The 25,226-nt window shown below is 37.6% G+C and overlaps 3 protein-coding genes across 3 annotated transcripts in view; 1 reads left to right on the forward strand and 2 right to left on the reverse strand.

Annotated features, from left to right (window-relative positions):
* Positions 1–25,226, reverse strand: part of LOC137274272 (large ribosomal subunit protein eL31-like) — a 329,417-nt gene that overhangs the window by 70,147 nt on the left and 234,044 nt on the right. The gene's annotated exons all lie outside the window — the stretch shown is intronic.
* LOC137274271 (CCR4-NOT transcription complex subunit 7-like) lies at positions 1,665–11,887 on the reverse strand. Its single transcript, XM_067807383.1, has 7 exons — positions 11,708–11,887; positions 11,018–11,222; positions 9,634–9,827; positions 8,920–9,081; positions 8,495–8,672; positions 7,923–8,000; positions 1,665–6,373 (listed from the first exon to the last, which is right to left on the reverse strand). Exons 2-7 carry the CDS (start codon positions 11,129–11,131, stop codon positions 6,182–6,184), a joined length of 918 nt encoding a protein of 305 aa, XP_067663484.1. The 5' UTR covers positions 11,132–11,222; positions 11,708–11,887; the 3' UTR covers positions 1,665–6,181.
* On the forward strand, positions 12,103–18,215 carry LOC137274270 (vacuolar protein sorting-associated protein 37A-like). The gene is made up of 11 exons (XM_067807382.1): positions 12,103–12,316; positions 12,430–12,510; positions 13,409–13,523; positions 13,753–13,838; positions 14,189–14,366; positions 14,682–14,749; positions 15,019–15,146; positions 15,506–15,564; positions 15,942–16,104; positions 16,761–16,810; positions 17,553–18,215. Exons 1-11 carry the CDS (start codon positions 12,213–12,215, stop codon positions 17,625–17,627), a joined length of 1,107 nt encoding a protein of 368 aa, XP_067663483.1. The 5' UTR covers positions 12,103–12,212; the 3' UTR covers positions 17,628–18,215.

Below are 25,226 nucleotides of genomic sequence, written 5' to 3' on the forward strand. Positions count from 1 at the left end.
CCTCCTTGCCCGGTATCCTGCAGCTTTCAGACGATTCCGAACAGTCCTGTTCGAGATGGGTCTCCCTGGAAGCCACTCCTGTCTCAACCGAGAGCTCGAGTCGAAGGACCTGCGCCGTACAAGTCTCAGTAAAGCTCTGTCCTCCCGGACTGTGGTCTTCCTGGGTCTTCCTGGTCTAGGCAGGTCTTTAACTTCATTAGTGGCCCGGTATTTTTTCAAAAGTTTTGAAATTATGGAATGATGTCGTCCGATTTGAGTCCCGATTTGTCTTAGAGACATACCAGCATTCCTCATGCCGATTATTTGCCAACGAGTGGCCTCTGATAATTTCCTACGTGCCATGACATTGAAATGAATGAAAAACCGAATGCAATCGACAACCTGCGCTTGTAAACATCCCAGGGAAAAAGTGCATTTTTCGAAAGTTGAGGTTAAAGCAATGCACGTGAGCTGTGCAAGCTTCACGCGCGTCATATCAACCCATGAAAAGCTCATGCTGTATGTCAATACATCAAAATTGAATAATCAATCATCAAAATTACTTCGTTAAACTTTGTTAAGTTTTTATGTGTCTTTGAATTTGGTGTTGCTTAATTAATTTCCATATGTATATATAAGGTCAGTTTGTGTTTTGTTCTCATATTTATGTATATATAGATATGCCGGTGTATAGCTATATAAGAATTAAATGCATTAAGCTAATGCATTGATAGGATATATTTCTCTGCTGAACCAACAAATTAACTTGCAATTTATGGTGTGTTATTGAAATTCATATTTAGTGTGTAAGTATATTTATATGTGCGGATATTAGAACGGCTTTTAAGGTTATATTTTCACTTCTAATCCATGAACTTATGACCTATAGATTTATTGCCATATTTCCTCATGGTTCATAGTTGTGTAACATTTATAGGATGTCTTGATTGGACACTGGCAACGTCGTTATGAACTGCCCGCTCATTGCCACACAGTGGTAAGTTAGCTGTACATATTGTATATATATTGGCTGCAGATCTTAAAGTTTGATTGTAATGTGTCAGCCTTGTAGACATATTGTTTATTCTCAAGAAAATAATCTTTTGCAGTTTAACTGTAGTGACTATTCCATTTCTATGTTATTCAGGCATAATTTGTGATATTGTGTGATATGGCTGGTACAAGCAATTTATCCCATGTATGGTAATAGTATATTTATATAATATTCACAGAACTGGAAAACACTGACTGGGCTTGCTTAATAAAGTGCATACTGTCAGCTCACCATCAAGTAGCTGTTCCGTGTTATTTATACAACTGGAACCTCGTCCGCTACTACACAACGTTACGTTTAGGACGTGCTCCCCAAAACTCTTCACACAAGGCTCCAATGATCTTACATTAGTCATGAAGGTTTACTGGGGTGTTAACATTGCTGTGGTTCTGAATTAGGTCCCCGAAACACCTGGGTTGTTCCAAGAAGCAACTCGTGGGGACAGAGGACATGTTAGTCTGAGATTCTGTGTCATCGTATTCCTTCAGACATTGGTTTGCAGCAGTCACTTTGACCTGTTAATAGAGATCTCCTCACACTATCCGAACTACACACAGACCAGTCAGTCTTGTTGGGATTTTACCTTCAAATCCAGGATCTGGGAACAATTGGAATTAATTGAAACAAACACTTTGTTATGCTCATAGGAAATAAACAAAAGGACATGTCTGTTTTATTTACAGAATAGGATAAAAGACAAGAACAGCCATCTCCCAAAGTTATGAGCTCTGTCACAGATACAAACACTGTTGAACTGTTGAGGAAGTGCTTGTCTGGGTACTAAAGTGGCCACACAGGATCCAAGACAGTCATTACTTTTATAAGAGTGAAGCAAATACTGTTGTTTAAAGCTGATGGTAAGATTCTTTAAGAAATGCATGGAGAAATTAATTTGCAATTTCCAAAATCATATATATCAAGAAAAGGAAATGATTAAACTGACAAACAAGATCTTGTGACTGTTCCTGATCCTATGTGTCCTACACATACGCCGAGCTGACATACAAGATGGCACTCTCGCAGATCAACAGAGACAGACAGGTAAAATCAAACAATATTGGCACTTCACAAGACTGACGCTGTTAAAATAAGACTGGCTTACAGTCATCAGAAATAGGTACATAAACATATGCTTCACATCCCTTCAACACAAAAATAGTATGCCTGAACATAACCTGTCAACACTAAAAGTTCCAATGGCAGTGGGTAATCTCAAAGAAGAATGCATATGACAAATACCTACATCTGATGGCTGCAAATGTTGCTAAAAGTAGATTCGAGTGTTGATGCTGCAGGGCTGACAAGTTGAAGTCTAAATGTTCTGGTGGGATGTTAGCTGCCTTAGTCCACGACATGGGTGATCAGTGAGGACATATGAGACAACATTCTCAGAAATGACAACTATGACAATGGTCAGGCAATCCAAAATCATCAGAAGGGGTACATAAAACTCTTAAAATCATTTTGTCAAGAATGGAATGTACATGGTAGTCAAACTGCACTACTGCAGGAATTAAAACAACATGCCTTTAAACTAAAATGTCAAAAATTGACAAAGAGCCATTTCTGCAGTTATGGAAATTGCACAGACAAAATATTGTAGTGGTATTCATTTGAGGACCAGTATGGGATTCTAGATACTGCTTAATTGTCATCAGATGTACAAAATTGAAACTTTCATTCATTATAAATTCCTAAAGATTCCTGAAGAGTGGAGAGTCACCTTAACTCAGTCTCAATAAATCAATAATTATGACACAGACCGTACAGGAAGGTAACACAAAACACCTGTACACAGTTGAAACAAAATGACAAGTCAAACAGAACGAGACAGTGCAGCTAAAAAAATAATACAATCCAAAAATTACAGTTGTTAACAAATACTTTGGGAGTTTCAACTACTTTGCTGGCAAGATCCCGGCTTTCACAGGTCATAAGCCAGCTTCTAACAGGAAAGTCACTATAATTGTAATGGGCATGACTGTCCTCAGAAAAGTGAAACACCTGTCAGTGTCAGTGGTTACTTCACTCTGCAACCGAGGTGCTCTGTGCCCGTTTCTGGATCAAGATTTCAAATTGATTCACATGTAGCCCTTAAATAACTCTACACCCCCTAATACGCACCACCAATTAAAACAGTTTCAAAAAGGTTGTTAGCAACAGGTGGGCTAACAAGACATTTATCTCCCTAACACAAATTTATGTGTTAAGGATTTCTCATATTTAACATCTGTCTTATCAACATTCTTAACATCTGCACCTCTTTTGAAACAAGACACAATGGTACTTTCGTCTCAGTATCTACTTGTACAAATGGATACTTTCATTTGAGGAAAAGCTTAGCATGGGCAACTATTCTGTTGAATTAAAGTATATGGGCTACCACAATTTGTGAAGCTGCATCTGAACACCGACAAAAATAGATGATTTCGAATGGAGAGAGAGCACATCATGATACATGTCATATTTTCATATCACAGTATTTTACCATGCTTTTCCATAAAATATGACGCAATAATGTATGTCATCTAATGGTATAAAATTTTCCAGTATAACAGGCTTAATAAAAATACAGTTCAGTTAGAATAATGATTTAAGCAATATGTACAACATCCAATGATAAAAGATGCCGAAACCATCGTCATGGAGAAATGAGGGGATGGTTTCAAAAGTTTGACCTTGACCCTGTTATTGCACTTGTTGGTCCAAATGGAAACAATCAAGGGAGTTCAGTATTCCTACAAAACAGGTGCTTGAAAAGCCAGTGATTTGGGAACTGAGCACCACAATGTATCCATTTGGACTAAAATCATCTCAGTAGGGAATTCAAAGGCACAAACTTCTGACTAAAAACATTCTTAGTAATGTATGAATACCAGAATTAAAACTAAAAATAAGTGTGATAATTGTACCCATGGCAACCACAGTAGGAGAGAGTGGCTTAGTACTAAGAATTTAGCTTCAATTGGACCTTGATTTTCACTACAGCAAGCACTCCTTTGTTTCGGACTAAAATTAGGTCAGATTTTCTGAGATTACACAACTTCATCAAAATGTAAATAGTTCTAAATATCATAACAGAAGCTTCAGATTCAGTTAAAACACTTAAAATATAACCAAAGAATCACAGCAAATCACATGTTCTCTGAAAAGCATAAATTCAACAAATGTAATTTCAGTTAGATACCAGTTGTAAGTTTATCAAGCTGCGAGTCCATCTCTTTGATCTGACCCTTCTTCAATGTTAAAACTACCCAGTTCATACTCTCAGCTCGGACAATGGTGCTAGCATATTCCCTTGTCACCAGATATCTCACACATCAAGGCCAGAACACATGGAGGGTGCAATTACAATAAACATAATTCAGGCTACAACATCTCATTTGCTTCTTTCTCAAGTTTCATACTGGCACCAAGTCAACTGGTGATAGAACTTTTTCCCCAGAATGTCCCAAACATGCCTTGTAATGAGCAACTATGCAAGCACTTGACCATAAGTGACAAACAATTTAACAATCAATCTGCAGGTTCTGGCTCATAATTTGAATTGAAAGTTTAATTATTGTGACAAATTATGCCAATTTACTAGAATTTACTAGAAAGTTCATTGTTAAATTTTGACAAACAAAAAAAGGATTATTCACAACACATCACAGCATATCAAATTTGCAAACAGATGATGATCATAATTAGTTGTCAAAGTGAAATACGAGGATGGAAGGTCAACACGTTTGGTAATACTGACTATCACAGACTCTCATAATGGTAATGATCGATCTGGTGGCAAGGTTCAGGCAAGGTGTTCACCTTTGTCCCATGTATGGCAAAAATAACAAAGAGAAAGCATGCTGTTAAAATAAAATACTAACATAGCTGAATGAAAGACATTAATGGAGGAGAGTGTCTTACTTGAATCCCTCTGCTTGAAACAGTATAAAACTCCAGAATTACACCTCGCGTATGGATTCAACCTATCCTATACACAAACTAAGTACTTTAAAATTGTCGGCCAGTAAAACAAAACTCAACTTTTCTTCATGAAAATAACCCTACAACTAAAAGCAGCTACAATCAATTTTTCATACATAAACAACGCTATCTTTCCTTCACAGTATCACAAAGCTTAACTTGTTAAAATAGTTGCAGTCAGTGAATCTCATCTGCAAATTGTGTTTGTTCCTAACTTCATTCACCTGGTTATATTCAGTAGACAGAAAAAAATGCCAGTATGTAATTCACACGGAGATGATGGATAGACATCCTTTTTCAATACTTGGCCAGGGATTTATTGACATACAAAATGTTTGTAGGTGCAACAGATGAAATCAAATTAAATCAAAAGTGTCTTTGCAGTCACTAAAGTGGTTCAGATCATTTGCTGTTTTCATTTTAATAGAAATTATGTCTGGGGAAAAAGAAGACTTATTCATATAAGGCATGTCCCCCAAACCAAGTAATAAAAACGGAATGCCTTAATGTGAATTAACATAGGATGAATGGGAATGGGCTACCAAAGTGAACACTTATGTCCTGCACCTCAAAGTACCCTGAGATGTTCCAAATGACGATGACAGCAAGCCCATGAACATCCTGATATAACCTAGTCCATGACAAAAGTGACAGAGAACAACATAGCCTTTGTATAATATATTGTCAGTGGTGGTATGACAGTAAGCAGATAAAAAATAAAAATAAGTATCACATTTCTGTACAGTGTACCAACGAAAAATGAACTGAAAGTTTTGGCATGACTATTCCTAGTCGTTAAGCTTCAGAATTGAAGGGCTTGCATCAGCTTCCTCTCAAGAAGATGTTCAAATGTGATCCTTGGCTCATTCTAACTTTGGGAGATGGCTAAAACATAAGCACTTTGTTACAGGTGACTTGCCACCACCCATTTAATAACAGCATCCCACTATCTTTGGTGATGGCACATAACTGAAGCCTCATTACCAAAGATAGACAGGACACTGTCCATGGAGACTATACAACAGCAGTAAGTCACCTATCATCATCTGAACCACCCAACAACCCTCCCTTGCCCCATCTGATCATTCCATCCACCCTCCCGCACCCATAGAGTCTCACTGATGTCACAGACTAGTGTGATTAGTCATACCACCACTGACATGATTAAGCTAGTCCACATCATGAAGTAGAAGCCTGCGTCATGGTCCCTCCTGAATCCTCTGCACTTGAAACTGGTGTTGAGTGAGAGTTGGGTGTAGAATTGTAGCTATTGTTCTCAAATGATGAAGTACCATTCTGAACATATGATGTTCCCACTCCATATAAGTGACCACAGTACTTGGCATCGTCTATGTTGTCCTCAAAGAACATCTGTTAAGAAAGTACAGGCAGATGATATATTTGACCGAATGATATACTACTGTTTTATGTCACACAAAGCAATATTCCTGTCTTTTCTTGCAAACCTGCAAACAATTCAAGTCCGCAGGGATGGCAACAGGTGAAAGGGATTTCAGCTGAAAATCAGCTGGGGGGCTGGAAGTGTCCAGCAGGGTCCTGGATTGATTTATCAATCTGCAGATTCTTGGAAAATTACCATCCATGCTTTACAAAGTTTGCTAGGCTCTTTGTTATTTCATCAAAGTTGTTTTTTTTAATTTTTACTATGACAGTTACTTTTTTCAAGCCATTCCCACCTAAATTTATTCCTAACCTCTTTATTGATATCACTGATTTAATGACTACCAATTCTTGATCACAAGTCACAATTTTTGCCAAATTTTGGTAGATAAACCACCGAAAGAAACTTTTGCCATTCGCACCACCATTTGCTTTTACCAATGTATGTCAAAAACGGTGATTCTTGTTTGAGTGGCATTTTAGAAGTTGAGGTGTACAAATAGGACAAATTGTTACGGATGACAACTTCTTTATTGCTTGATTGCGACGTTTCGATACAGATCCTCGTACCGTTGTCAAGCATTCCTGCTTGACAACGGTACAAGAATCTGTAGCGAAACATCGCAATCATGCAATCAAGAAGTTGTCATCCGTAACAATTTGTCCTATTTGAACGGTGATTCTTAATGGCTAAGTTGATCGAAGTGATCTAATCGTGTGTTAGCTTAGAAAGCAGTCAGGAAAATGGAAGGATGGCTTTAACTATTTTATAACCTGTTTTATGGGATGCAAAATTCTGAAATTTCATAGCCCAACAGACACAGATTTGGGTACTTGACTTTATTAAGCGGGACCTCCCCTAAATAAAAAATGTTTTCTCCTCGGATTTAGACGAATCTCAAGATCAATTGATCTGCATTTAAATCCGTGATTTCTATGGAAAACTGACATCCCTGGGCTCAGGCCAAGCAAACTAGTCATTGATGTTGTAAACAATGTCAAATAGCAGCAAGGTTCAAGTCACAATTAGCAAAGTGAAAGGGTCAACTACCCAATACCAATATGACAAGCTAGGAATCTACTCATACGAGCATTTACAGGAGTGATTGGAAGGCTGTGAGTGTGAGCTTTAATGATGTAGTCTTCATTTAAAAACACTTAAATAGTTGCAGTCTAATAAATAAAAGAATTCCTGAGCACTCTGCATGGAAATGGAACCACTGTTGGTTGATTTTCTAGGTAAGAGACTGTCAAATTTCACAGGAAGTATTGTTCAAATTTGGTAGAATAATGATCTCTCCAAAGGCAACAAATCCAGAAAATGCCTTAATGCTGACAAAAACTCTTGAATGGATCTCAATTCTGATCAAGTAATATCCTTCTTGGAAGAATGACAACATCTTATTAACATTCATCTTAAGTTATATGGTACATCTTACAAGTGCACGGATCTTTTTATATTTCACGTAACACCAAATTTTACCATTATGAAAAGCTTCCAGTTAAATATATTTCTTACCTCTCTCATTTTGAAGAAAGAGGACCCAGTAAGTAAACTGTCACTCCCTGCCTGGTGCTGGGGTCCAACTCTCTGAATCTGGACCAATATCATAGCTATTAGAAACATGCACTTACAAAGGTACTTCAATCTCCTTCTAATAACTGCTCAGTTTATGTATAAATGTCAAATTTCAACAGCTGTGACTGCAGATTTAATATGATAAACAAGATCAAAACAGTAATTTTCCAAAACACACTAGTGATCACCAGCAGCACGACAGACTGTTGAGCATCTCTTGCATGACATACAAACCAATAAATCTTGATCTTGAACATTTTCCATCACAGACTAACGTAAGTGAATACTATTTGTGAATACTGTATATGTACAACCTGAAGTGAGGCAGTAAACTTGCCAACTCATTCTGTAACAGGGTAATAGAATCCTTTCTTAAAATTTAGCCATCATTTTATCAGATTTTCCTGTCTTCATTTTCATTAAATGGACATGGTCTTAAAACAAATGATACATTATCCTCAACTATTTTAACAAATCCTAGCTATGCAGCTACTTCCAGGATTTTCACTCACTTCAAGTTGATCTGCTACCTCTTGCAGTCCCCCTTTCAGATTCTTGCAGCTTTTCATCAAGTACTTGATGTCATAGATATTGGCAAAGTAGAGACGCAACAGCTCAAAGAATTCAGACTCCTCCATGGGTAGATTGGAATTGGTGAGAATCTTCAGTAGGTAGCCAAAGTCGAAACCACTGAAACAAACAGAATATTGCTCAGTTATAGCAATCAAACACATACATACTGCCACCATTATTCTTTTCAACAAACAAATTAAAGCCATGAGCTCAATTCTGAGACTTATGGATGACTTATGGAACTTATGCACATCACTTCCACCAGCACATCAAATATTATGACTATCTTTGGCTACATTTTAAACAATGCTTATTCATGCTGATTATGCTAAGTCTCTTCTTCAGATTTATGAGGCAAACTTACCTGTGAAAGGACAACCATTTGATGTCATCCACTAGAACTACACCTGATGTCATCAATAACTCAGCAAAGTCGCTGACATCTATTCCATCTTGTTCATGTTTCTCAAACTGTATCCCTGATTTCCTCAGTAAATCAATAGACTCTTGGGCATACATGTCTTCCCTGTTGAAGGCAACATGACATTATTTCTTGAAGGAAATGAAAGAAAGCCACCCAATCTTTAACTTCAGAAAGACTGTTAACCCCAGTCTGATTGTATAAAGATGATTTGGGGTATACAATCACAAAAATTACTATAACAATAAGTGTTACCACAGAAATAATGACCATTGGTTTTTCGGGTGAAAGCCAGCCACAATATAGTTGTTTTCAGAAACACACAGAAACAGTATACATCATTTTTGGAGGAATAAATGAATAGTCAGCCTAAATGGTAATGACATTTTCACAAATTTTACTGTTTTAGGTCCCAGATGAACAGCACATCATAATACATGCTGTACAGCATCAGCTAAATCATAACTTTGATGATACCACGGATGTGACAAGACAAATGAGTAGACAAATAAATGAAAAGAAAAGGTGACTTCAATGTAAAACATAAGACCACTGAGGAAAGTGGATCAGCCAAAAAGCACAATGCCTGAGCACAAGGTAGTCAGTGCGTCAACACTATAACATGCAAGCATTGGGCTTAATTTGGTGCAAACTTACTGAAGATTAAATTTGAAGTTGAACTGCCAAGTACAAGTATTTGGTGGCCTGTTTCCATCTTGATCCATAAACGTGAATCCAATTTGGATGATTTTCAGAAGATTAACATTACATCGAAGGAGTTGGTACTGATAGTCTGTGGTGCTGCGGAATTCCCCGATGGGTCTGGCAACAACACCAGGAAACTCTGTGTCCTGAAAAATAGTCCCATTCACTTCAGATTCTGAATGACAGTATAATACAAATTCTATTCATAATCACACCCAATTTAATACTGTTATAAGCTAACCTAGTACAATGATAAACATGACATTATATTTTCAATCTTACCATGCCTATGGGGAAACATCCTTGATATCTGCAGGGTAAACGTTCTGATGAATCTCCACTCACACTGGATGCATCTACATGTCGACTCAATAATTTTATTACCTCCTTTTGCTGGCTTCGCATTCTCACAGTAGCCAATCAACTAAGCAGCCATTACAACGGAGCATGCTAGAGTCGACAAAGATTGCAGTTGGAGCTGCATCCAGGATATAGTGGAGAATTATCGGAACGTATACTCTGGAGCTATTGAGGATGGTGAGGATGGTGGGGAAAAGAGTTCCCTCTGTTCCCCCCAACCCTAAAGTAAATTCTGGATTTTTGTGAGTCGCCTCTTATGACAAGTATAGTTGCCTTTTATGGCAAGCATGGTTTGCAGAAGACCTATTATACCCCGGACCTTCATGGGTGTCCCTGTAAGATGGGAAAAAACAATTGAGGATGAGGAATCCTCAGTTGAAATACAAACTACTGACAGATCAAATGATTGTTGACATTAACGAAAAGTATCTATAACCAAAGCAATAGTATAGTGTAGTCAAGCTATGGGAACAGTAAGCTCTGAAGTGTAAACTGGTCTTTAATTAAATGGTGAAGAAAAACCAACTCTTCATCATTTCACTCACTTGAAAGTAGATAATTTAAATGGGATAGGAAATGAAATGACGATATCTTCAGCTTAAAAAAGATGCACTTAAAAGTTGTTATTACAAAAGATTAATACAAGCTATATCAATATGTGGCGAAAAATTGAAATAAGAACACCCCCCTCCCCCCTAAAAAAATACAAAGAACAAGCAAACAACACTGCAAAGGCTTACTTTCACAATGATCAAAACAATATTGGCATGCTACAATGTGTTCCCAAAACAATTACCTTTGCAATGACTTCAAGCTGTTTTTCACATTTTGCCAAAATTTCATGAAAGTATTAACTCCATGTTACATTGATTACAACAGTTGACTTGTGCAACAGAAATATTACTTTTAGCTAGATGGTCATGGCATTAATAGATCATTAAACGAAAATAAGATTACATAGCGAAAATGAACTCACCATTGCTACATATTTGTATTTCTGCACAATTTGTCGGATGTTCCTGAACTCTTCCTCCAGGTGTACTGCCCATACATCACGAATACCATACTCAGTCTGTGCTACCGACGGCATTCTCGCAACATACCTTGCTACCCAACCTTCACTCTCTACCCGCCTTACCGAGTTCGAACTGTGACTAGCAATCAGCTGTTGCAAGGTTTCTCTGAAATGAAATGTCAGCAAATATGATTTGATTCCACAAGTTTCAGCTGGTGGTCACATGCTGGCAAGTAGACATATTCACACAGTCTCACTTTGGAACTCAAGGCATATGAGGGGCAGAACTGGTATTCACATATTTAAGAAAATTTAGTTTTGAGTCGCTTTCTAAAAAACTTAAATTGTTATTTTTAAACTCAATACAGGTGTTGCAAAGCGTAATTGGTGAGCTTCTGAAACTATCTAATCAAAGTCATGAAAGTCAAACGATTAAGATAAGTTCATATACAGGCAGGGGTCGTTGGCAATTTCTTTTGACTTCGTCGACTGACAGTGATGCGAAAACTTCTATGATTTCGACATGAAGCACCATCAACTAAAGGCTGCATGAACAGGTGTATCGTTGTATGTTTCGTCCTTATGAATAACATGTCTGGTGTCATTTATTTATTAAAGAGATCATGGCTGCGCTCTTGTTTATTATCTTACCCTTCCTTAGAGAGAAGTAAGAAGTTACAGACGTCAAAAGGTGATGGGACAATTTCCACCCAATTCTACATTTCTTTGTACTGGGTCCAGTTCTTTTCGTGCTATGGCCGTAGCGTCTGCGCACTGACTGATGAACATTTACTCACAACAATTTCCATTTATTCGTTTACGTCACACATTGAACGGTGATACTTTCCATACAAAACAATAAAATAAATATGAATAAATATGCATACTAACATTTTTTAATCTTTTACAGATATAATCTCTGATGTGATTGATGTGACCAACGTACATTCTCATTGAAAGACATATATATATATATTGTTTCTAAGAAAATATTATTTACATACATATACCGGAAGTTAAAGCTACACATATTACGATGACGTTTTGTGATATCCGGGAATAGAAATATTGTCAGAATCGAAAATGAGTCAGCTGTGAACAGGATTTGTTGTACAAATCTTAATTTATTGTTACAATTACATATATTGTTTACAAAATGATGAATAGATTGTTTGGTGGAAAGGGCAAAAGTCCTCAAGCGACCAACCTTCAAACTCAAAGGACAAAACAGATCGAGAGTATGAAGAAAGCAAACTTGAGGCAAGTGTTTATCCAAGTGAGGTTTGTGATAAATATCAAAAATGAAATAGTGTCATGCCTTCAGATATGGAATCCTACGTTTATGTTTAAATTTACTGATGTTTTTGTTCCAGTGTGATTGAAATTGTTCGTGACGTTGAATACAGGGCAACTATTTCCAACATGTCCAATGGAACAAATATCAATCTGATCATGTAAGTGTTCACGTTCTTCCGAAAGAAATGAAATGTTGACACTGAATCCTCTGCTTGATGATGGAGCTACAATACGCGAAGACTCTCACTAATGCAGTGATCTGTTGGTCATTAATAATTGCAGTTTCCAGCAATTGTATCTTTTGTTCATCTCTGGAATGTAGGATTTGTGAAAGGATTGAACTGCCATTGTGCTGTCTATAAGCTCTTATTTTTCTAACACTAACAGACACTCATGAACAGCTTTTGTGAAATAATTAGACATCAGCATCTAAAAATCCATCCGTAAGAACTGATGGATTTGATGTAGTTGTAAAATTGCTTCTGCTGGCATTCCACAACATTTATTTGGTCACGTCTATGATGACAGCATCTTAGGGGATTCAAATGTTTTGATTTGAAGCCAGACTAGATGGTTAAAGACCATCATGAAGCTAGCAACTTTGTGTGCACACTCTTTCAGTGTTGTCACAGCCCCTAGTGTGCAGTACACAAACCTGTGCATTTAAAAGAACCCACAAATCCGTTGGTATATGACCAGAAGGTGGCCACATGAATACGTGCATAAACCTAGTTGCGAGTACAATAACTTGCAGTAAACTTGGACAAAGTACTGTGACTGTGTGTCCCAGTCCACCTAGCTGTGAATTGGGTACCTCGTTAAGATCACCCAACCCCTCTCTGCTTCATGTCAATCTCAATCTGTAAAATACAAATAATAATAATAGCATGATAAGGACTTCTTTGGCTGGAAGTGGAAGACTGCATTCACGATGTACACTTTTACATACAGTTTAGGGTTGCTGACATGAATTATGGTTCACTTTCAATATGAAGTGTTGCCACTCTTTTAATATATTGTATAGCATGAAGACATATTGTCATGTTTATTTTTCAGCACACTGTCTCCCCAGTTTCCCCAAGACAAGCCAGTGGTAACAGTTCAGCCTCCTCTCACCCACCCGTGGGTGGACATACACATGAAAGTTGTTGGCTGCCCGAATATAAATAATGTACTTATCTCCTCATTACTTACTCATATTCCTTTTAAGGCAATGAAATTTGGAAATATATTTTCGTGCAATGTGGAAATGGGAAGTGCAGTGTAATAAACTGTTTTAAAATATAGCCTATGTTCAAATCATTTATAGTCTCCATAATCTCAACCTTGAAGGAAGCTTTTCTGTGTGAGTGAACTAGAAGATTTAGATGATTTTCAATGAGTGACCGATTTTGATTTAGTTCTCCATGCACTCGGACCTTGGTGTTGCAATACAGACCATAGTAGAAGAGTTTAAGAAGACGCCCCCAAGGATTTTACCTCACCTGTAAGAATGAAATTTTTGGTTGTGTCTCTATATGTATAGAATTCCATCCAAGTATGTCAACACAAGTTTATAAAAGTTTTAAAGCTCTAATACTTCAGGGGTGGCCTTTTCCTCAACAATAGTAATTTTTTTAGAAGTAAAATGAGTGTGCCATTATATGTCATTCTGAATGAACATTTGTAAAGGCGATGCTTTTGTGTGATGATAGTATGAGGTTATCTGAAAATGTTTATGTGTATCACAGTGCATTAAAGGATCAAATGCTTTTCTTTAAATTGGTGGAATCTTTTCAGGCACATCACTGATAAATATATTTATCTACATAAATATGCAAAGGAAATATTTTTCAGAGTTGGTCAGCAGTTTGGAGTCCCTCAACACCAAGTGGCACCAGTAACCGGTCCAGGTTACCCCTTGTATGGGAATCCGCAAGCTTTGTATCCCCCAGCGGGACCCCCACCTTTACCCCCCAGGGGAGCTGTAGAAAATGGAAGGGAAGGCCCACCGGTTTTGTCAGATCAGGATGCAGTAAGTCTTTTGCTTTGGGGGAAAAATTCTGTCAGTTCTGTATGATACTTTGATGGTTTGTGTCATGATAGTGATTATGGACATGGATCTGAAGAGTCAGTGTTTGTGTCAAGGAAACATAAAATATCTATGCAGAATGGGAAACTCTGTATACAATATGGGGCAAGAGGTACCTTAGTGATTCAAGTTTAATTCCTCACACAGGCACAATGTTTGATGCATATTCTTGAAATTTCCTTATCTGGCTGGAATAGTAGTAAAGTCACAAAGAAAATCACATGGCTACTTCACTGAACATGTTGATGAATGTTCCAGAATGCTTCAAGTCCAGCCTACCCTATTCCAGACATCATGAAAGCTTATCCTGAACTGAAGGACAAAGGGTAAGATTTGTGTTTGTATTGGATCAGTGAACATCCTGGTTAGAATTGACCTTCAGTAACCTGTGCTTGTTGTAAAAGGTGACTAACAGGATCAGGTGGACAGACTTGCTGACACCTGCTGTATACATCTCAGTTGCATAGATTGATGCTCATGATGATGAAGACTGGATTGTCTGGTTCAGACTCGATTGTTTACAGCCTGCTGCCATTGTTGAGTGTGGCGTAACTAAACCCACTGATTCTGTACCTTGTCAGTGTTTTGTTTTCAGATTGTTTGAACTGCAGGAGCTAGTTGATAATGAGGAGAAAGTGCTGGACTTATTGCAAGGTCTTCCGGAACTGGCACGGTTCACTCAAGATAGGGAGGATATTTCAGCCCAGTGTGTGCAGCTTGCAAGTAGGTCACATATCATTACCATCATGATCATTCTTATCTTCAACATCAACCACAAATTGATCCAGCATACCATTATGTTGAAATAAAAATATAATCATTGCGTGGTTTCAGATTTGTGCTTACCTATTTATCATGTCATGAAATTTCCAGTTTTCACTGAAAATGTTAAATGGTTTTGAAGTGCTGTAAATTCAAGAAGTCGTTATAAATGTCTCATTGCTCCCAATTTACATTGCCTACTGGTAGCAAATCTCTTCTGAGAAACTCACATGGGATGTAGAGACACTGTGATGCGTTTGCAGTAAAAAAAAGTTAAAAAGGTTGAAGGAAGCTACTTATGATGCGGATTATTGTTCCAGGAGAGAACCTCACCAAGCAACCAATTGTCGAAGAACTGAAGGATTCCGTCTTGAAGAAGGTCAGATACTCATACATGACACTGTAAATGTAATGACAATTACTGAAGTATGAACATTACTCTTCCAAGCTCACCTGATGTTTCCAAAATAGCTGAAAAAGTTGCAGTGAGATATCTATTGATGAATTATTTGATTAATGTATTTGAGTAGACTTGGATGCATGAATGGATGGATGGTTGGATGGATGGGTGTTTGGTTGAATAGATAGATGTTTTTTTTAATCAATAGCTGGTTGGATGATTGGATGGATGAATGTTTGGTTGGTTGGTTGGATGGGCTGGTGGATGGATGGGTAGATGGATGGATGGATGGATGAAAGCAAAAGCAGTAATATATTCTGTCATCCTAGATTGTAATCGTCTTTGCTTACACTCAGATGTCTGAGCTGGATGCCATCAAGGGGGAGTTTGAGACTCACTGTGAGCACCACCTGACCCTGTCTGACCAGTTCCATCCAGCCAACATCCAAACAAATCTCAAGGTCGCTGTCATGGAAGCAGAGGAGGAGTCAGAGAAAATAGCAGACGACTTCCTGGATAGTGAGTATCTTGTATTCCTGGATAGTCAGTATCTCATATTGGAAGTGGGGCATCACTTTTTAAAGATTTGAACTTGTCCTATCTCACTTGGTTCATTCATTTGTTCGAACATGGAGCGAAAACACCCTTGACAAAACATTCTAACCACAAGTATCAAAACCCCTGAATATACCATCCACCCAGCTATTGTTGTTTGCAGTCTCAAGAAGTCTGTGCAAGACACATGTCTAGGTGATCTTAGGGGTTGGGATGTTTTATTAAAGCCAGATAGGAAACCCATGAAGACCTAGGTGAGAATCAGTCTTCAGTAACCCATGCTTGTCATAAGAGGTGACTGATAAGATTTGAGGGTCAGATTTGCTGACTTGGTTGACACATGCAAACATACCCCGATTGCATAAATCAGTGCTTACAATGCTGATCACTGGGTTGCCTGGTCCAGACTTGATCATTTGCAGACCAACACCATGTGGCTGGAATGTGGCTGAATATGTCTTCAAACAACCAACCAACCAACCAACAAACAAACAAACAAATCAGATGGGATTATGAATACACGTTTTTGTAAAATCTATGTGAAAAAGCCATCAAATCCAGATTGTAATGAAAAAGATAATGGATGTAGATTGTAGCCTTTTTAATTTCTTTCTTTCCAGAAAAAATTGACATTGAAGAATTCCTGCAAACATACATGCAGAAAAGAACTGTGAGTTGGTTTCTTCATCTTGTCATGGTGATTGCTATGTCTTTGTATCAGGGATCAAGGCTTGTTTCTTTTCAATATTGTATGAGAAACCTACTACTGTATATTTATGAAAGGCCTCAACTACTGTAATTCCTGACAGTTCTCTTATGAACTTAGAACTTTTGAAACTAGAGGTTGCATAATCACAATTATGATAGATTTTACCAGTTCCTTACTGTCACTTAATTGATATAGGTCTTGGGCATGTTCTTCAGTACTTAAGCACAGTTTAAAGTTAGGGTGGAGTACCTTTCCAGGGGAGATAACTCACTTTTCTACAGTTCATGGCTCTGGAGTGGGTAACGAGCAGAGCAGTGCCTGGACACATTTTGGACAGAATCTGAATTATGGAACAAGTTTTTCATTCAATGTCAACAAAGACCTGACATGTATTTCCTTGATTTAGCAACTTTTCACATGTACAACAAGGCAACAGAAACCAGGGTGATGATTTTACTTACTTTATTGAAGTTAAGAAGCCTGGACCTGGTAAGCTGACTTGAAAAAAAACCAGATGTTAGCTGATTTGCATTTTGTGTCAGATCATGTTGCCGTGTCCCCCACCGTGATATTGTTGGTATTTAGTCCAAATGTGGTGTAAAACCATACTCCCTCAACCATGATTCAAAGATGCAACAGTCAGGAGTTGATGAAATCACAGAAGATAGTTCCACATGTTGACTCACACTTGTCTTGTCCACAGTTGTGCCACATGAGGAAAGCCAAAGAAGAGAAACTGAACCAGATCATCATGGCCTCCGGTGGATCACAATACTGAAACTGAATGTAATTCCACCTGGATTATCAGGACATATGTTTGATTATGAACTTTGGTGTGTGTTAAAGACCTAGAACCAGATACAATGAATGTGTATATTGTCAACAATATGTATATGTCTACTTCAAGGTCACTGGAAGCCCATCATCTCCATATGATTCGAGATATATACTTGGAGGTGACACTAGGCCCTGAATCTGGCTACAATGAATAGATGCATACTTTAAGGTGTCTTGAATCCCTGCCTCTGGATATTGAACGCAGGTGTGACATTGTTAGTTGTAAGGAATACAAGGACAGACCTCCCATCATTAGGAATCCCACCATTTTGGTATAGCTCAAAATCCTGTTAACCAGGGTGTCCTTATTCTTCGTGAATCAGCATGCATGCAGTAATGTCCCTTTAATGGTATCAGCATTTCCCGCAGAAATTGTCCAGATTGTGGGGTTTTCAAATTTTCAAGATGGTAGGACTTCAGTTTTCCATGAATATATATCTTGATATATCGACATCGACACATGCTTGTCTCACAATTCATCAAGTTAGACATCCCTCCCCTTTCAACACTGCACAAACCTGCTCCGTCATATTAAAGCACAAACATTTTAGAGAGCTCTCCCCTGAACTGTACATTCCCACCGTGTTGGACTGACATTATTTTGGCTGTATGTTCATTCATGATGAAATCAGTCTCAAGCATAGGAAAGCACTGCCTCAACTCAAGTTGCACTTACTGTGATACACACCCAACCTGTTGGGTAGTTGTTTTAGTCTAGGTAGATCATGATATTAAGGGAATACTCGTCTCACAATCAGTTCAAGTCTGAGAAATATGTGACGATATGTCAGAAAGGACATCTCTTCCATTTTTATCTTGTGTTTCTATATATTCGATGTTTACAGTACTGATCTTTTTGGTCATGTTTGTGAATCCTTTAGTTTGAAGTTGTAAGTTCAGCCTCCACATGTTTTAGATATAAATATCTGAAAGATTTTATTGATCAAACAAATTGATGTTGAAGCCTCTGATTGTGTATGTGGGATGCATTAATTACTCTTTTGCTCTTGTAGCAAGATTCTGACAACTTCATTGTCGTGGGAGACACAAAATATTGGCTTCCAGTATCACTTTCACTTCACTTCATTACATCAACTCAGAGTGTGCGAAAAACCCTGGTTTCATTGTTCACATGGGTTTAATGTATACCAGTATGTAAAGTACATTTTGTTGTTCTACAATTTTAACTCAGGTTGTTCAGTCATATTTGATACCTCTTTTTGTCAGCAAGAGGAGGTATCAAATGAGAGTATAAGATCCGATTTTATTGTTGGGAGTTAAAACACTCCTCAGAAACTATGAACAGACTTGAACTGAACAATTTCTAATATTCATGATGATCGAGGAGGAAGTATTTCTTAGTGATTTATGAAGGAATTCTTTGGTCTGTTATTGACGAATGAATAGCATGATCATGGAATATAAACATTTCAAAATGTTTAGTGTGTGCTGTCATGTAAGCATGACAACTAGGGTTATGTTCCACTAATTCTGATCAACATCAACACAAGAGTTCAAATCAAACATACACTTATATAGTATAAATAGTCCGTTTCGCTCAAAAGCAGACTGATGAATTGCAATCTCCATGGAAAACTAATAGAGATATAGTACTCATAATAAAAACATCCGACCAACTCTATGAGCTTTTTGCAGCATGTACATCCTAAAAATGAAGAAGTTGGTCAACAAACTATCATTAAAACATCGTGACAGTTCACTTTTTGTTACGGGGGAGGGGTGCAAAGAGATGAACAGCCAGGTGTGCAAGAAAGGATGGAGACACCAAGCACATGTTTGAGCCAAATGGACTATAATTGCTCATAATATCTTCAAATGGGAGCATTATATTACTGCTCTTAGCCTTATTCATGTGCCAATCTCTTATATATATTGGTTTATATTATATGCTCTTCAGACAGGAGTTTCACCAATAATATGAATTTTTCACTTGATTTCCCCCTTTCCTGTCTCTATACTATATGCCACAAGAGGTTAAGGATTAGATTTTCATACTTTTTAAAATATGTAAAGCAAGAGACATTTTTTAGTTTTGTATGATTGTTTGAAAGATTTTGTGCAAAGTGTCAATGTGAATCTGATGGAGAAATGTTGGTATGGGCTATAACATTATATGATGTATTTCATCATGCACACATCATCAGTTGGTACTGAGGATTGACTAATGAAACACAAAGATCAATAATAATAAACCTAATATCGAAGGACTTTGGCAGGCAAAAGAATTACTTTGGGGTTGAGGTGGTGAAATTCTGATGTTTAATGTATTATAGCCTTATGATGTATGTGTTGGTCCTCTCAAGATGCAAAACATACAGATGCTGAAACTTTTTATTAATGTCACTTTTCTTCTAGCATGACAGATATAGTTTTAAATGATAAAATCAAATTTCACTGTATATACTATGGGCTGTGTATGTATTGAGTGTATTTAGTGCATGTGATGTATATTGAATATGTATATACTTGTGTTTGTGGATGTAAGCTTGTCTGTGATCTTCAGCATTCCATAGTCAGGCTTGTATCTATCACTGCAGTATTAGCGTATTGTGCAGGGTGCCAACATATGTTGCATTGTAGCCTGTTTGCGCCATTATGAACTGTAGACTCTACAGTGTTGTATGTCATATGCTAAATTGTGTGTAAAGCTATACCAGTTCACTTAGATTGTTTAACTCAAGACCTTTTTCCATGAAGAGTTGTTAGTGCAGGATAATCATAACTCTCACACTTTAACATCGATACTCTAGTCATGATGACTTGTATGCTTTGTAGCATGGACAAGGGATGTCTTAGTAATATTAAAAGCCCCTGGGCAAGGCAGTGCGTTGGGACCCTATCTGTACAACCACAACATACATAGATTAGCATGGGCCCCAATGGTGTTAGGGTTTCTGGACAACTGCCCTGTGTGCCCAGGGGTTATGACGACCCTGGTACAGACCCCAAAGCAGCTGCATTAACTATTACATGAAGAAGAGCCCTATTCCACACACTGATTGTAGTTGTACAGTGGTGGTATTAAAGTAAGGAAGTTATGATCAGTTTAGAGATACCATCAGTGTGTGGAACTGGACTTGCTGTTTACAGTATATGAAGCTCCTAAATAAAAGAGGAAGCCCTCTTTAGGTCAGCCTTGTTGCAAGTCTATCACGAAGTATGTGAGTTGTGATTGTCTTAAATGAAGATTACTTTGTGGAATGGGGTCGTCACCCCATTCAAAAACCAACTGTATTACTAACTGTAACTCCTTTTCTTTAACATGGATGTAAAGTTTATACAGGTGCTCTCAAGTGAAACACATTATGATATTGTTCCTAATGACAGCATCAAGGTCCCTTTGTGAACAGGGCATCAGGGCCAACAGCTTGTGTTTGGGCTTATTCAGTGATAACACATTTTACAGGATTATTTTACACGACCAGGGCTCAGTTCCATGTTTGTTGGGAGCATGATAGCCTAGTTGCCAAAAATGCTGCCAATTGCTGTGAAGAATTGTCCCTTAGCCATGACAGAATTCCATCATCATGGGTTTGAATCCCATAGGCAGTTTCTGGGTTTGACTGCACCACACCAATAACAACGTGTTTCATTAAGAAAATCATGTAAGATGAGCATCACTACAGGCTTGCCACCCACATTAGATGCAATGCCAGTATTTGACAGAAATGCCAAGTCATACCAACAAACTGGAAATGGTCTTCAGCTTCCTATGCTTTTCATAAGACGCCACATACATGATCGAGTAGTAAAGACTTGATGCAAGTCATGTACATCATTGGCTCATTTGGTTGGTAGTGATGGCTGTATAATTTGTGTGTTGTCTAATGTCGCACTCTGAAATATTCCAGCTGTAAGGTGATGGCCTGTAAATAACTGAGTCTGGACTAGATGATCCAGTGATCAACGGCATGAGCATCAATCTACGCAACTGGGATACGAGGCATGTGTCGACCAAGTCAGTGAGTCTGATCACCTGACTCTATTAGTCGCCTCCTACAACAAGAGTGTGTTGCTGAAGACCAATTCTAACTTGGATATTCATAGGGTGATGGTTAATTGGATGTTTTAGATCATGTGATAGGGAATTATACCTGCAACTCCTGCTTTAGGCAGATTGGAAGTTTGACAGCCCTCAGTTACTTGAGGTCATGTCACTACTGACTACCTTGAAGGCCTATAGTTCACAGACTTGTTTCTTGTATTTTAGTCAAATTCACCAGTGATAGTTGAATAGTTATGGTTTTAGACTGTTTGACAAATGTTCCTTGATTTTATCCAGTTTGCATAGTTGTCAGCTTAATAGTCCACAGATGTGACAGAAATGTTTTTGTGGTGGGGGAGCTGTAACTAAGCTGAAAGACCTCGCATGTCCATTATGTAATCAGTTGATGGGCCGTTACAACAAACAAAATATGGATAATGAAACTACACCAAAATTTGGATTATGAAAATACCCAAACTATGGTCATGAAAATACACACTCTGGATTATGAAACTACACAATATGGATTAATCCAGTAATAAATAATATCAGACTTTGGGGTGAGTAAGAAACAGAAAACTGCGTTCATGCTGATCATACAACTTTATCATTGTTCTATGTTATATTGTTATACAATCTGTTTAGACACAGCTACAAGTAGACAAATCAAGAGCCTGGCAAAAGTCACAAAGCACTACTCGTATTATCCACAAATTTACATGAAAAACTGGTCCCAGATGAGGTTCTGACTTGGTTTCAACTCAAGGTCAACTCGAAACAAAGTTAAACATCAGACGTACTGCCTTTTGTTTGGATTCCCTGTTATTTACAAATGTACTTTGACATAAGTTGTACTTCCATAAATCAGCCAGGTTCAGTGTGGCTATCTTGCTGCTGCTGTTGAAAACTGTTGTAGCCATTTCTTATAAACATGTACGAGCATGATGGATGAAATGCGAGTCTGAATGACCTGGCATTTTCAACACCAAAAACTTTAATCAGATGTAGGAGATACATGTGTGAAAGGTTTCTATATTCTCTTTTGACACAAAGTAGAATCAATTGTGTTTGATCACTAACAATAGCCACAAGATGATAGGAGAAAAACTTGGTTTGGATGACTTAAATCTGCTGTAAGTTTTGCAGTTTTCAATCTCCTAAACCTAAATGAGATGTAATTGTTTAATATACTAGAGGATTTCCAAGGTCTCTATTCATTCATATAACTGACTGGTGAGAGGTTTCAAAGCATGCTCATGTCTTTCAGTTTTATAACTTGAATCCTAACAGCAATGTTCATATTTTCTGTGTTTTGACAACATGGAAAGGAACAAGTCATTGTTAGGTGTGTTTTTTGGAGAAGGGAATGTTTGAATTTTTGCTTTTTGAAAACGGTATGTTTTAACTGTTGTGGTCTGGGTTGCTAACTACAACAAACAGATTCTTTCATGTTACTGTATTAAAAAATGTCATAGCATGGCAGATTAGATACAGCAGTATGAAAGCATTGTCTGTTCTCTTGAGTGGTATATATGTATAACATAAAGTGTGCGTGCATGCACACATGCACACACACAGACATGCACAGACACACACACAGACACAGACTCAGACATGCACACACACAGACATGCACAGACACACACACAGACACAGACATGCACACACACAAACACAGACTCAGACATGCACACACACAGACATGCACACACACAGACACAGACTCAGACATGCACACACACAGACATGCACAGACACACACACAGACACAGACTCAGACATGCACACACACAGACATGCACACACACAGACATGCACACACACAGACATGCACAGACACACACACAGACACAGACTCAGACATGCACACACACAGACATGCACACACACAGACATGCACACACACAGACATGCACAGACACAGACTCAGACATGCACACACACAGACACAGACTCAGACATGCACACACACAGACACAGACTCAGACATGCACACACACAGACACAGACTCAGACATGCACACACAGACACTGACACACACACACACACACACACACACATACACACACACACACACACACAAACTGAGGGAAAATATAAGGGATCACATGAATGCACAAGTGTTCCCCTATTTATTTCCAGGTTTCTTCACAGGCTATGCTGTACAAAGCTTGTGAAGAAACCTTTGGAAAAAAAAAGGAACACTTGCCCTTTCATGTGATCCCTTCTTTTTTTCCCTCAGTACATTAACATTCATTTTTGTGTGTGAATCTCATTTGTTTTAAGTGATTTGTAATCACAGTTGCCAAAACAATAACTTATCATTGTAACTGTTTCATAAATGACTTTCATTATGATCATATTGATGTACGTGTGGGGAAGTACCTTAGTCCATAAAAGGAGCTGAATCAGATTGGTTTTTTAAACTTTGTGTAAACTTTGAACTGCAGAACTAGTTCAAGTAGATAACTGTTGTTTACTTGTGATTGTTTCGCACATTGGTTTAGTTGGGGTAATGAGATGTATAGGTACTGCATGAGTTGTGATTTATCATGTGTTTATATCAGAGCAGTATATTTCTATTTATGTAATTCAGTGGTGACACAGGAGCCGTTTTGTGTTGTCCTGTATGAGCTAACCTGGCTTAACATATTTTAATGAAAGAATTCACTTGCTGCCTTTTCCGTCACCATTTCACATTATTCTTAGGCTTTTTTAAATGTATACTTGGTTACAGAATGTTCCCCAATGTTATGAATCCTTTTATGTTTGATGTAGTATAAGAGGTGACGAAGAGGTGTTTCATAATATGTTAAAGGATTAAACACATTCCTATATTGACCTCAACTCAAAATATGTAACAGACCTTTAAAAAAATAAGGTTTAAATTTGGTGTATTATTTCTAATTATTTAATCTTGGGTTACACGTCCTTTAACCAAGAACATAAAAAATTACAACCAACGAAATAAATATGATGAACAACATCTGTGTATTGGTGCAAAAAGTTTTAGTGTGCACTAGTGTTTATAGTTTACAGATATGTGTGTGGTAAATCCAGGGTGCCATTGTATATAAACACCTTAGCACTAAACAGTGTGAAAGTCTATGTTATAGGAGTCATGATCACCTCAGTGCTGTGACCACTTTGTACAAAGGCATCCTGATGTTGAAGTGGAAAATTAAAAAAACTTCAGATTTTGTTTTGACTTTCATGAGTTTATTTGACTCAGTATTATAATACATGCAGTGTTTAAAATATACTGGTTTGACCATTTAGATTATTTTATATTTTAGTGTGTAGAAAAAAAAAATGTTATATTTTCATTTTTAATGTTTTGGATTGATTACTGTGTAAATCATTTTAATAAAAGTATTGCTGTATTTATACATTAAATTTGGTTAAGTCAGGTAAGCATTTATGCCAATTGCTTTATGTTGATCTGTATGTAAACTATTTTTGTATGATGTGGATGTATATATAGATGTTTGTATATTTGTAAGAATATTACAGTGATGTTACAACTATGTAAT

This window comes from Haliotis asinina, chromosome 2 (genome assembly GCF_037392515.1).
Source record: "Haliotis asinina isolate JCU_RB_2024 chromosome 2, JCU_Hal_asi_v2, whole genome shotgun sequence".
Classification (NCBI taxonomy): domain Eukaryota; kingdom Metazoa; phylum Mollusca; class Gastropoda; order Lepetellida; family Haliotidae; genus Haliotis; species Haliotis asinina.